This window comes from Primulina eburnea, chromosome 7 (assembly GCF_022965805.1).
Source record: "Primulina eburnea isolate SZY01 chromosome 7, ASM2296580v1, whole genome shotgun sequence".
Classification (NCBI taxonomy): domain Eukaryota; kingdom Viridiplantae; phylum Streptophyta; class Magnoliopsida; order Lamiales; family Gesneriaceae; genus Primulina; species Primulina eburnea.
In genome coordinates this window covers 1,383,454-1,396,415 of record NC_133107.1, presented here as the reverse complement: position 1 = coordinate 1,396,415, position 12,962 = coordinate 1,383,454, and the positions used below count along the sequence as shown (strand labels likewise).

The 12,962-nt window shown below is 35.4% G+C and overlaps 3 protein-coding genes and 1 long non-coding RNA gene across 9 annotated transcripts; 3 read left to right on the top strand and 1 right to left on the bottom strand.

Annotated features, from left to right (window-relative positions):
- Positions 1 to 525: 525 nt before the first annotated feature.
- Positions 526 to 2,102, top strand: LOC140835952 (GATA transcription factor 19-like). Its single transcript, XM_073201363.1, has 2 exons — positions 526 to 1,469; positions 1,570 to 2,102. The coding sequence occupies exons 1-2, from the start codon at positions 1,038 to 1,040 to the stop codon at positions 1,831 to 1,833; spliced, it is 696 nt and encodes a 231-aa protein (XP_073057464.1). The 5' UTR covers positions 526 to 1,037; the 3' UTR covers positions 1,834 to 2,102.
- Positions 2,103 to 4,900: 2,798 nt separating this feature from the next.
- LOC140836412 (large ribosomal subunit protein uL6m-like) lies at positions 4,901 to 7,600 on the top strand. 6 transcript variants are annotated; one of them, XM_073201901.1, is made up of 3 exons: positions 4,901 to 5,096; positions 5,254 to 5,334; positions 7,175 to 7,600. In XM_073201901.1, the coding sequence occupies exons 2-3, from the start codon at positions 5,308 to 5,310 to the stop codon at positions 7,502 to 7,504; spliced, it is 357 nt and encodes a 118-aa protein (XP_073058002.1). In that variant the 5' UTR covers positions 4,901 to 5,096; positions 5,254 to 5,307; the 3' UTR covers positions 7,505 to 7,600. The 6 variants fall into 6 exon arrangements, with proteins under 6 accessions (XP_073058002.1, XP_073058000.1, XP_073058003.1 ...); XM_073201899.1 differs by having other exon boundaries at positions 5,248 to 5,334; XM_073201902.1 differs by lacking the exon at positions 5,254 to 5,334.
- Positions 7,601 to 7,940: 340 nt separating this feature from the next.
- Positions 7,941 to 10,029, top strand: LOC140836411 (protein AE7-like 1). The gene is made up of 5 exons (XM_073201898.1): positions 7,941 to 8,104; positions 8,224 to 8,328; positions 8,640 to 8,739; positions 9,151 to 9,196; positions 9,766 to 10,029. The coding sequence occupies exons 1-5, from the start codon at positions 8,001 to 8,003 to the stop codon at positions 9,864 to 9,866; spliced, it is 456 nt and encodes a 151-aa protein (XP_073057999.1). The 5' UTR covers positions 7,941 to 8,000; the 3' UTR covers positions 9,867 to 10,029.
- A 910-nt stretch (positions 10,030 to 10,939) lies between these two features.
- LOC140835951 (uncharacterized) lies at positions 10,940 to 11,686 on the bottom strand. Its single transcript, XR_012118955.1, has 2 exons — positions 11,340 to 11,686; positions 10,940 to 11,258 (listed from the first exon to the last, which is right to left on the bottom strand). It is a non-coding gene; the product is annotated as an uncharacterized lncRNA (long non-coding RNA).
- Between the last annotated feature and the right edge of the window lie 1,276 nt (positions 11,687 to 12,962).

Sequence of the window (12,962 nt, the reverse complement as noted above, 5' to 3'; positions counted from 1 at the left end):
ATCGACCTTTTAGTCTTTCAAATCTCTTTTCCCTTTTTCATGACAAAAAAATAATATTCGTGGTCATGTAATTTACAAATATTTTATTTTTGTTTATGTTATCCGTTTAGTTTTAGTATAATAGTTTATTTATTTATTTATTTATTTTTTGAATTTTTTACACGTGAAAACGTTAAATAATTTGTTTATAAGGAAAATTTTGACCATTTGCCAGTTCGATGCATGGAACTTGTGATCATGAATGGAAGACTAGTCACGTGGGTTCTTTTGACTGCCCAATCACCAACTATATCACTCTACTTCCACCACACACATGCATATTATATATATATATATATATATATATATATATATATATATATATATATATATATATATATATATATATATATATCTGTGTGTGTGTGTGTGTGTATATATATAGATGATCGGATATTGGAGATAGATACATCATACACATGTATAAATATATATATATATATATATACACATTCTGGTTTGTAATATTCCTTTGTTTCACTAGATTACACACTGCAAGCTGTAACCTGTGTTCTTTTTCTGTGTATCCAGTTTCACGTAATTTCACTGATAGTTTTGTTATGCTTATGCAATATTGCAACAAGATCAGATATTCTCAATCAATCTGAACGTGGAACGCTGCAGATTGCGACTGACATTTCGCCATTTCATTAGCTTTAATAAAGCTAACAGACAAATATATATACTATTTCTCTGATCTCTCGTACACTCGAACCAGCTCTGTTCTATGTTGTTGTTCAAATAATGTATTATTATCACTATCATACATCACTTTCGATTCACTATTTGCTCTTACCCACTTCTTTCTTGATAAGAATTACAGATCCCCCCACTTCCATTTTATTTCTCTCCGTATTCATTCGTTTCCCGGCATCAATTTTGCCTTGATATTCTTCGCATCTTCTGGAACTTGTTATTTCTTTAGAATAGAAGAAGAAAACCCTTATGTTTAAGTTCAACAAAGTAGGGGGATATATTTGAGTGGAAAACATTCAAGAATGATGCACAGGTGCGGTAGTTCGAACATGGTGGGGGGTTGTACGTGTGGCATGTACCATCCTACTCGAGGGAATTCATTTTCGATGCTTTTCTCCAAGAATAATGATGGATATCTTGAATTCGATGAAGGGGATATGTACTCTTTCGCTACTAATTCTCCGCCGTCTTCTGTTGATTGTTCTCTTTCTTTGGGCACGCCTTCCACTCGTCTGATCAGTAATGAGAAAAAGCGGTCTTCTTGCATTCCTGGCTTTGGATGGAACAATTTTCCAGCTTCTAAACACATGTCTTCGCCGCCGACCACCGTGAAGAGTCACCGTGGAGGAAGTAATATTGGACACTCCGGCAGGGATCCTCTCGTGGCCCGCCGATGTGCTAATTGCGACACCACTTCTACTCCTCTCTGGAGGAACGGTCCCAGAGGCCCTAAGGTCATAAACAGCTACCTTATGACTTCAATTGTTTTTAAATCGATCGTTACTGTTGTCCTACTAGCTAGTTTAATTGAATTCACGTGTTATATTATCGCAGTCACTGTGCAATGCATGCGGGATACGTTTCAAGAAAGAAGAGAGAAGAGCCACGGCAGCCGCCTCCATCACCAACGGCGGCGGCGGCGACTCTCAAAACGCGATGAATGATTCATGGGCGGCTCCACCTCAGAGAACTCTCTACCATCCTCCTTCCTACAAAAACGAGTTCCGATTCGCAGAAGAAGACGATCATCGCAACTCGATTTCGTGGCGGTTCAACGTCACAGACAGGCCAAGTCTTGTTCCCAACTTTACATCATAAATTAAGTTGATCATTCGTCCCAAGAATCTTAAAAAACCAATCAATTAAATTACTGACTACTGATATTAATCCGGCCGTTCGATGGCGACCGTTGGTCAAGAAATCCAACGTTCGGCTGTTTCTTTTTTTGGTCCCATCGGTTCTTACATAGGATGGGAGTGTTCTCTTTTGTGACAAACTTTCACTTTTGTTGTAAGTTAATGTTGTCGGAACCTTTTTTCTGTTTGTCTCAGGACATATTGCATTTTTCTTTAATTAATTAATATTATTACGACCGGTTTGAGACCACGCGTGCGTTCTCTTTATATGCGCCTGTTATATATTTTCTATGTATTCAGATGTTCTATTAACGATTGTTGTCGAATTTCAAAAGTTAAATTAAATTATATTATTATTATTTATATCCTGAATTAATATTAATCATTTATTTATATTTAAAAGTCTACGCACGTGCGCGTTGTTGTCATTGGCTTGCAAATATTGCGACCTTAATTGTACGATGAATTGAATTTATTTGAAAATCCAACACTGAGCATTGTTTCTTCTGGTGCTGAATCTTTTAGACGAAATGCGTATGTTGTATAATTTTGATATATTATTTATATTAGTGACTGACACAAGAAATGCGTATGTTGTATAATTTTTTATTTTTGAAAAAGCGATTTTCGAAACTCATGCAATGATTTTTCAGCCACAGTAGTGAGAAATTTTTTTTAACTTTTCTTTACTGTTCTTAGTTTTTCTCTTTATTTTATTGAAAAATATTTGTATTAGTTTAATTGAACTTATAAACATAAATTTAGTTTAATATGATGATATTGATGAACTAAGTCGGTTATTATGTATTGCTAAGTTTAACTAGTAGCATAGATTATAAAAAAGTGGTTGGATCAATTCAGTTGTTTCCCGTAAAATTGGGCCAATCTACAATTTTAAATCATGATTATTTAATATATACTGACATTGGACTCTACAAATCTCTGCGCGACCTCTAACAAATTGGAGCCATTGATTCTTAGCGTCTTTTCTCTTTTGAATTGAAATCTGTCACCCTTCGCAAGCTGATTTTTTTTAGCTTACCAACTCCACGAGCAAACAGTACGGCTCCGAAGAACCAGACGTTTGAGGTGTTTATGCTGTATGTAGTACATAATCATGCCAACTGTTTTTGTTCTATTTGCTGTCCAAGATAGTATTAGGTTCGATGTTGTCTTCATCGACAAATTCTTGCTGACATGGGCTAGCACTTTCAAATCATGGCACCCCACGCCACTGTCAATCATGTGGTCAACAATGACAGCCCTGCAGCACCTCAAAATGGCAATTTTTCCAGTCATTGAACCCTAGACAATACCAACAACTAATGAGGATGTTTGCTACGCCCTTATCAAGTTCTGCTCCCACCGATTCCTCCACAATGATGGGCTCGTCTTTCGCTACAGGTACCTGCTTATCAGTGTCATTAAACCATGTTTCAGCGCCTAGTAAGTTCTGGATTGTAGATTCTGGTGCATCTAAGCATATTTGTTCTGATGCTACTCTATTTTTGAACATGAAGCCTATGCAGAACTCTACAGTGACTCTTCCGGATAGCACTTATTCCAGTCACTCACCCCAAAGGATGATTGGCAAGGGTGATTGAGTTGGCGATTTGTACATCTTTTATCATGTATCTTCTGCATCACATATTATTGCTGCAGCGAATAAAGTGTCAGCCTCCATTTGGCACAATCGACTTGGTCATCCTTCATCAAAATCTCTCGAGGCCTTGAAGACTCTCTTGTCATGTGATGACCTTCATTCTATTCATCTGTCTCCATGCTATGTTTGACGCAAAGCTAAGCAATGCATGTTACCTTTCATTGCTCACAGTAACATGTCAGAATCGCCTTTCGATTTAATACACTATGATATTTGGGATCCATACAGTCTACCTGCAATTAATGGATATCGTTTTTTTGTGACTCTTGTTGATGATTGTACTAGATTCACATGGGCCTTTATGCTCAAACATAAATCTGACGTGAACTTCGTCATTCCAAGATTTTTTGTTGATTTGGGAGCCTGCCTTGACACCCGCAAGTCCACAAACGGTTTCTGCATTTTTTTAGGCGACTCTTATTTCTTGAAAGTCCAAGAAACAGTCGACTGTGTCTCGTTCTTCTGCTGAAGCCGAATATCGAGCTCTAGCAACAACATCATGTGAACTGACTTGGCTACATCAGCTTATAATCTCGGACTTTCACATTATAGTTACGTCTCCGGCTCCTCTTTTGTGATAATACTGCTGCAGTCCATATTGCTTCCAAACCCATTTTCCATGAACGTACGAAACACATCGAGCTCAATTGTCATTTTGTTCGTGAAAAGATTACGCATGGCACTCTGAAACTCCTTCCCATTCGCTCTCAGCACCAGCTTGCCGACATGTTCACCAAGCCATTAGTGTCCACAATGCTCCTTCCTCTACTATCCAAGTTGGCCGTCCTGAGATATCTACCGTCCTCCTTGAGGGGGAGTATTAGACTGAGAATGTAAATAATTTAGTCCAAGCCAGCTGGCATAATTAGTTGGCACAGTTAGTTTAATATATTTTGGGTCGATAACCATTTGTTGGTTGGTGTACATAGAGCCATGTAACTGCTTACATTTGAGTAGAATGAGAACACATTTTCTTCCATATACGATAACTCTCTAGATGCAACAATTCGTAACAGTAGTGTTGCAATTTGTGTTTTGTGATATTTGATGTTTGAAAGCATTATTCTGATTTTCGGTATTCTCGTAACTCCATACTGATGGTATTTTTGTTCTACGATTGAACGTGTATGAAAAATCAGGAAGGAAAATGCAGAAGATGTTGTGAGGACCCTTGCTGACAACTCTACGTCGATTTAGCTGGAAGCAGTTTCTGATTTATTTTCGTGTTTATTCAATCCATCTTTTAGACATTATATGGTATTTGTGAAGAGTGTGAAAGGTTTAATCTTGGGCCTGAAAGATAAGATTATCTCACATTGATGGGGCGAATGTTTGGGCTTCATATGACCAAAACATCTCAGCTCAATGTTTGGCCCGTAGATGTCAAATGATTAGGTTGGGTTCCCACTTCGAAACCGTACGATCTCGCTGTTTTCTGAAACACCCAAAGCAAAGATCCGACCCAAACCAAATTCACTTTGATCAAGAAGGAAAGATTCATTGGATAAAGGAAGCCAAGTTCAGAACTGTATCAGCTTGTCGACTAATGGTGGAATTTTTGGGTAAAGTAGCCAACTTTTCTGTCATTTTTACCATCACTCTACGGAGATGCTACGCTTTACGTATGTGTGTGCTTTAAAATTCGATTGTTTGTGTTCATCTCGTTCTCGGTTTTTTACGTTGATATGTTTTCCAGTGCTTTCATTTATCTAGTTCCAGATGTCAAGAGCGCCATGTTTGGTTCAACAGAAGTGCAGATAACTGTTTGATGAAATGCCCGTGACAGAAACCGCCTGGGGGGTCAATATCAGATTAACTATTTTGTTCTGGGAAATATATTTGTATGATTTAGGTTTAGAATTGATTCCTTGAAGAGACTGGGAAGGGAGATTGCGGGCCAGTGAAAGAGGCTAAAGAAATTTAATTGGTAGAATTTCATCTTTGCGCTGTAGCCTGTGAGACCTTTCCTTTTCTATTGATGAGCTGCAGGACATAAGATTGGAATAGAGGAAAGTATGGTCCTGACGGAAATATGATCTGCCAGTTAAGAATTTAGTTTACACACAAACCACATATGCTATGGTTCATCGATTTTGTTTAATAGAAATATGATTATATCCTGCATGTATTCTTAGGTTTTAAATTGATGCTAGATCTGTCCACTTTCTGTTGGCACTTGCCTATTTAGATGTTCCCATGTAGTTAGGCATCTGAATGCACTGTTGCATGAGGCAGAGGGAGGTGCGACCGTGCAATCTTGTGCCCTTATTATGGTTGAAGACTAAGTGGCTCCATGATTTGCATGCATGCTCAAGGAGAAATGATATGCCTTGTTGCAAGAAAAACCATGGAAAATTTTGAACTTTTGAAGGAAAACAAAATATAGAGAAAGGAAGGGTATTGGTCACAATAATCATCTCTTGACCACACATTATTAATCCACTGGGTTGCAGATGATCTTGTTGGTTGTCTCACATTGGTTAGATAAAATCCCTGAGAGTTTCATATATGGACTTGGACAAATCTCACCCCTTGAGCTAGCTTTTGGGTTGAATTAGGTCCAAGTTCCAATCTTAATATAGCTCAGGTTCTACCGTTATGTGTTGGATTGCTCATAGTTGGGACACTCGTTCTGTCTATAATTGGATCATTTATAAACTTCACGCTGCAGATGTTTATTCCTGGGCGTGAGGGTTTTTTAGTTGTCCCACATTGGTTAGATAAAATTTCTGAGAGTTGCATATATGGACTTGGACAATCTTCCCCTCTTGAGCTAACTTTCGGGTTTGAGTTAGGTCCAAGTTCCGATCTTAACATGTCTCAGCTTTTTTCTTTTGTTGTTCCCATTTCCTTCTTTTACCATGTTGAAATCCGGCTTCTTGTTCTCTTTCCTTCATCTATCTGGTTTTATATTGTGATTTCCGTCACTCGTCCTCCACCTTCATTTAGCGTAGACTATGACCAATTTTCACGAAACTCCTGGCTTCTTTGTTTCTTTATATCCGCCACAATATTTTACACGCTTTACAGATTTCACTTAATTCTCTTAAGTATCAATAGCGGTTATTTTTTTAGCAGCTTATCGCTGAGAGGCACATCTTTCAGTACAGATATATGTTTGTTGGTCGCTGGTACCATTTCTTGAAGTTCTTGCTTTCTTTTCCTTTGATCGTTACTTCGTTACTCTTTTAGATCAGGACGAGGAAAAGAAACGGGTTCATCAAAAAGATGGTTATCTTTGTGGATATGAAATGTTAAATATATCTGGTGGCATCTTGACTTCTATTACATCCATAATTAGTTTGTCCTGACTCCTGACTGCTTTGTTTGCCTATCATGTCAAAATAGATTGGATGAAGTTTAGGATACAGTAGGTTCTTACTGAAATTAAGCGAGAGTCCGTATGGAACTGCTAAAACTCCATACTGTTTATGTAGGTTCCATTGATTTCAGAAAACTTATCATTTATTCTCATTTTTTAATTTCCTTTGTTTACTATGGATGATTGTATAGCGATTAGTTTTCATGTCATGAGGAGTTGTTCCATTCGTGTTGAGTAAATCTTCTCTGGAAGCCCGTGTTTATTCACTATTTTCGTTTTTATTTCACATTTTTTTACTTCATCCATACTTGTTTTCAGGTGATTAATATTTTTGCTAAAATGGAAGCCAAGTTCTTTCGCTTTCTTAAAATTGTTGGTGTCGGTTTTAAGGCTAGAGCAGAAGCCGAAGGCCGTCTGTTGTACTTGAAACTCGGTTATAGCCACGAGGTTGAACTGACGGTGCCTCCTGCAGTTCGTGTTTTTTGCTTCAAAAACAACGTTGTCTGCTGCACTGGAATTGACAAGGAGAGGGTGCATCAATTTGCTGCTGCCGTTCGTAGTTGCAAGCCTCCCGAAGTATACAAAGGCAAAGGCATAATGTACATTGATGAAGTGATAAAGAAAAAAGATGGGAAGAGGTCTAAATAAAGGGCGGAATTTCGTTTAGAATATGTTATTCATGCTAAACCGATCGTTCTGAATATTTCATCCAATTTCAAGAAAATGGTATTTTCGATTAATTAACTTTGAACATCGCAAACAACTACCCTCAGCGTGTTGCTGCATTCAGTAAATTAGTGTTTAATTTTTTGCTTGCATCATGGGTTTCACTGAGGAAGATGATGCAAAGCAAACTATAAATAACTCGATTCATTTTGTTTAAAAATGAGAAATATTTGAATCAAAATATAAATTTAATGGCTGAAATATCATGAATTCCAAAAATTCATTCGAAGTCCATTATTTCCGTCTGTGAAAAAAAAAATAAAAAAAAAAGATAATAGGGTAACAAGATTTCATGCAGTACTATTTTTAAATATATTAAATTAAATTACTTATCAAATTGGTGCTTTTTTAATCCAATGTATATATATGGGAATTCATTAGAAAATTGAGTTGAGGAAGAAAGGGGAAGAAATCAGAGATGACTTTGGGTCTGATTAACGCTAATCCGGTGGTTCACGCTAAGAAGGAGAGGCACGCCCGCACCGACGACCCTCACGCCGTCGATCCTCTCGATATCTATGATATCCTTCCTATTTTTTTTTTTGAAAAGCTAGATTCTTGCTCCATTTTCAATTTGCTTCATGTAAATTACTGTATTAGATAGAATTTTAATGTGTGATCCTTCACTGTGGTTGAATACAACATGTGAGGGACATAAGAGATCCAGAGCATCCGTATTCACTGGAGCAGCTCAGCGTGCTTTCTGAGGATTCTGTAACTGTGGATGAGAAGCTTGGACGCATTCTGTAAGTATTTGATTTATATGTTCAAATGAGAAATGATGTGAATTTTTTACTTGAATTTGAACATCGACTGAATTTCTATATTTAAAACGATTAGCTTTTGGTTAAGTTCTTGTTTTCTTTTTTCAATTAAAATCTTTACGAAAATCTTTACGACTGTATCTACAAGATTGAAGTCTAGCTCCTTGTGGTTGAGTTGCGTATGCCTTTGACTGCACCTTCTACCATGGTTTAGCGATGGAATTGGTCATGTCTGAAATATTCAGTTCATTTCTGCATTATTTTTTTCTCTATTTATTATCTGTTTGTGACAGGATAACCTTTACTCCAACTATTCAGCACTGCAGCATGGCCACTGTAATTGGTCTGTGCCTAAGGGAGAAGTTGAAAGACTGTTTTCCTCCACATTTTAAGGTTCGTTCTTGCATCTGTAAAAAATTTCCTTTTATCGATGTAATTGCTTGACTTGCGAGAGATGGCTTCTATATTTGTTGGAAAACTTGTAACAGGTTGGCGTGGGGAGGGGTAAGAGGAAGTGAGCTTGCTTAACTTAAGGATAGAAATGGAGTAGTGATTTCCTTTTCAAAAACTCGAACTATTACAAAACTTTCAGTTTCATTTATTCATAAAAAGGCCGAAGGAGTTGAGGCAATTTGATCACAAGAAACTTTGTTTTAATGAATTGATAAATGGTTAAGCCACTCCAGAAGAATGCTGGGGTTGCATCTCTAGATGTTACCTTTTGAATTTATTTTCTACCTTTTCTATTGTAGTGATTATGGTTCACATCAATCTTAAATTTTATGCATGGATGTGATCTCGCAGGTGGATATAAAAGTGGCTCCTGGATCTCATGCAGATGAAGAATCAGGTGATTATACCAAAGAGTTAATGCATCTATATCATTAGTGATGGTCATCTTTCCCTTTATTTGCTCATTTACGATTATTAGTGAACAGTACGCAAATATCTGCTGCAAGCTGAGGTAAGGATAGAATTGGAGATCCTGCATGGCATAGTTTATTGTTTGATGGGCTCTTTTTTGGTCATTTCTTCGGTTGCAACATCCATACCAACCACACACTACCCACGAAGAAGACAAAGAGGAGAAAAAGAAGATTGGAATAACAAACCACAATCTGAAACATAAAAGGATATCTATCTTGACGTGCTGAGAAAATAATTTGTCCATCCGGGTAGCATTGTTGATTTTTAAATCATAACCGTTTATCATCGTCTATAATGTGTAAATTAGCTACCATCTTAGTAATTTATTTGAATTTGTGTATGGATTAACAATCACTTGGCAAAGTTCTGCAATCTAGAATGAGATAAAATAAAGCGACGCCACAAGTTTGTTTCAGTCGAACCTGTTTAGCTTGTAGCTTCTGAGGAATCTTGTTAAGAACATTTATATAATGCTTGCTGATCTTCTTTCAGTTAACAAGCAGTTGAATGATAAAGAAAGAGTTGCTGCAGCATTAGAGAATCCTAATCTTCGCCAACTTGTCGAAGAATGCCTTTATTCTAGTGAACTTTGAGCACAGAGTTCGCCTTTCTCCACCACGTAAGTTGTACAGGATGTCCTCGTATTCTTGCGTATAGCAAGACTTTGTTGTGTGTGTGTTGTATTTTATCTGATACTGAATTACTAGTGGTTTCACGCTCGCGCTTTTAAATAGTGAGAAACCCCTTTGAAAGCCACACCATACTTTCCATGAATGTTTAATTATGATAGTTTTAATCAGAATTTTATTCTAGTTAGGAGTTTGTCTTCGACATTAACCCAAAAGAAATATCGAAATATCACACTTGTTCATAATTACAAAGTATCATGCTTTGATTGGTTTATTGGCTAGATCGGAAAAAGACCATAATTGCAAAAAAACAAAAAAAAAAAACTTAAATTAAGTGGAAATTTGACAACGAGAAATTGCTCAGAAAAACTAAAGTTAAATTTAACAACATATAAGACTTAAATTGTAAAGACACAAATGGTCACATATCGAAGTTACGATTTTCTTTGTATTTATACACGTCATCTGACATTTATAAAAATATATATGATTTAGATACTATTACAACATAAAGAACCAATAATTTCAAATTCGAGTTCATATTTATTCTTCTTCTACCAAAAAATTTTGAATGAAACACTAAAACAGTACATTTGTGGAGATCAAAATTATAAAATTATAATAATCTGTATATCATCTAACGAGCATCTATACGCAAAACACGCGCACCTTGCAATCCCTCGCCCAAACGGGGTTTCGTGGAATTCATTATGAACATATGAAAGCAGAAAATAAATATTACAACTTAAAAATTTAAAATAAGTTTATAACCAACTTACTATGGAATTTTATAGTTTCGTTTTTCAAATTACACATATTTTTTAAATTACAGTTTAATTTCTTATTATTTTTAAAAATTATGATATGCCTCCGTTTTCAAATTACGGTGTATCTTTTATTATTTTTATTATGAGATAAATTTATGTAAATATAAATATGATTGTATTTCCATATTAGAGAGCATCTTTTATTTTTATAATTATGATATTATCTAATTTTAATATAAATTAAATTAAGCGAGTAAGTGCACGGATAACTAAGAAATCAAAATTCAAATAGATCAGCATATATAGCTAGAGTTCTTGTTCATCATCAAGTAAAATTCAAAACATATATATATATATATATATATATAGAGTTGTTGTTCATCATCAAGAATCTCTTTTCCACTAAGCGTGCTTGCTCTGATTTCTACCTCTTTCCTTCTCCTTCACTTCACTCCCTTGATTCTCATGAACAACTTTATCTTCCTCTTCTTCCTTAGACAGGGTCTGGTTAGGCGCGTAGGTTCCTCCGAAACCTTCTTCCTCGGATCTCGTTGCGTACGCTTCTCCAAATGAATGACTCATCGTGTCCCTGTTGCACAGCAATATACATATAAACAGATAAAACCGTGTCTCAAAACAATATATAAAACTGGGATATGCATCTACCAACCCTTTTTCGGTTTTGGGTTTCTGGTTTTGTTTGTCCATTTCGTCAGATTCTTCCGCGGGTCCGGCTGTACCTTGTGCGTATCGGATTTTGGAGGTTTTGCTGATAATCTTATGCGGATATGATGGGAAAAAAGGAGACAGGGTCTGCGCTCGTAATGTTCTTCCAATGCCAAACATATCAGCTTCAAGATAGGCACAAATCTGTGTTGCTTCTCAAATTATACGAGGACTGAAAGTTTATATTATTATTATTATTATTATTATTATTATATTACATATGTGTTGTTTATTATAATAGTGGACATCTGTAATAGATCAGAATAAAACGGCCATACAAAATTTATGTGCGTTGCGGTAACTTAACGCGTGTCTACTCTGCTTTGACAGGTGTTTGTGCAAAGATTCTAGATTTTCAAAAGATTTAACATTTGAAAATCTTTTGGTATTTATTCTCGAAAAACAAAAGGTATTTTACAAAATATTGTTGAATGAAAATTACTCACGATCTCAACGAGTTTGCAAAGATTTGTATTAAAAACCGAATACGTACAAACTCGATGTCACGCTTCGACATTGAAATTGAATATTTGGTATTGTTGAACCATTAAATAATCAGCAAAAAATAAATTTTGTAGTATTGTATAAATTAAAACCATTTTATTTTATAAATATCATAAAATAAAATCGTTTTTACAACATATATTCTGAAAACGATAAAAATCTGCATAAACATTTAAAACTTAAATAATTAAAACTAAAATAAACTTCTTGATTCATCTTATTACCAACCTCAAATTGATCTTGCTCACTTCCTCAATTACTTCTTCTTACTTATATGATCAGAATGATAGAGTAAGAAGTGACTAATAGTTCACTCAGTAAACGATGGCCGTCCAAACACGTACATGATTTTCGAAAAACGGCTTATACTCCTTGTACCGCATTAATATGTTGCAATAATGTTTAACTTTGCTATTAGCTAGCTAGTCACAATTAATGACTCTAATTATACATCATCCTCTCCATCAGCCTTACTTTAAATCAGAAACAAAGTGGTTTATCTGTCACCCATCCCTCCAAAAAGGACTTGAGGAAAGATATATATATATAGATATATATATATATATATATATATTAGTAGAGTGACTTTTATAATTATGTAAAAAATAATAGTTATCATTTTAAAAGTTTTAATTAAGATGGCCAAATCGTATTCGGGAAAAAATAACATATTTTTGTGAGGTATGGATTATATATTTTTAGCCTACTAGAAAAATGCACGTGCGTTGCACGTAAAAACCTAAACTGCTGAAAATATATGTACGAAATTTTGATAATATTTAAATGAATTAAAACATGGTTAATAACATTTATCAAATGAAACAAACTAAGCCATAAAAAATAAAAAAATCATGACCATAGACGGTATATGAATCAGAGAAATTATCTTATCCACTTGACACACTTTCCAATATGCTTCTTGGTTGATTTTGACAACTCAACAACTCTTTGTGACTTTGTCGTAGTTTGTTATAATATGCATATAACTATTTTGGTATGCTCAGCAAATATCTGATCGTCTATAGCTATAAGATTAATAAATTTTCAACAACTATTTCTCAAT

Bases quoted from the DNA above. Each gene is read 5' to 3' on its own strand.
- LOC140835952 (XM_073201363.1), top strand. From the start codon at position 1,038: ATGATGCACAGGTGCGGTAGTTCGAACATGGTGGGGGGTTGTACGTGT. The intron at 1,470-1,569 runs GTCATAAACAGC...ATATTATCGCAG, and splicing joins ACGGTCCCAGAGGCCCTAAG to TCACTGTGCAATGCATGCGG.
- LOC140836412 (XM_073201901.1), top strand. From the start codon at position 5,308: ATGCCCGTGACAGAAACCGCCTGGGGG. The intron at 5,335-7,174 runs GTCAATATCAGA...ACTTGTTTTCAG, and splicing joins TGACAGAAACCGCCTGGGGG to GTGATTAATATTTTTGCTAA.
- LOC140836411 (XM_073201898.1), top strand. From the start codon at position 8,001: ATGACTTTGGGTCTGATTAACGCTAATCCGGTGGTTCACGCTAAGAAG. The intron at 8,105-8,223 runs TATCCTTCCTAT...TGGTTGAATACA, and splicing joins GATCCTCTCGATATCTATGA to ACATGTGAGGGACATAAGAG. The intron at 8,740-9,150 runs GTTCGTTCTTGC...GTGATCTCGCAG, and splicing joins GTTTTCCTCCACATTTTAAG to GTGGATATAAAAGTGGCTCC.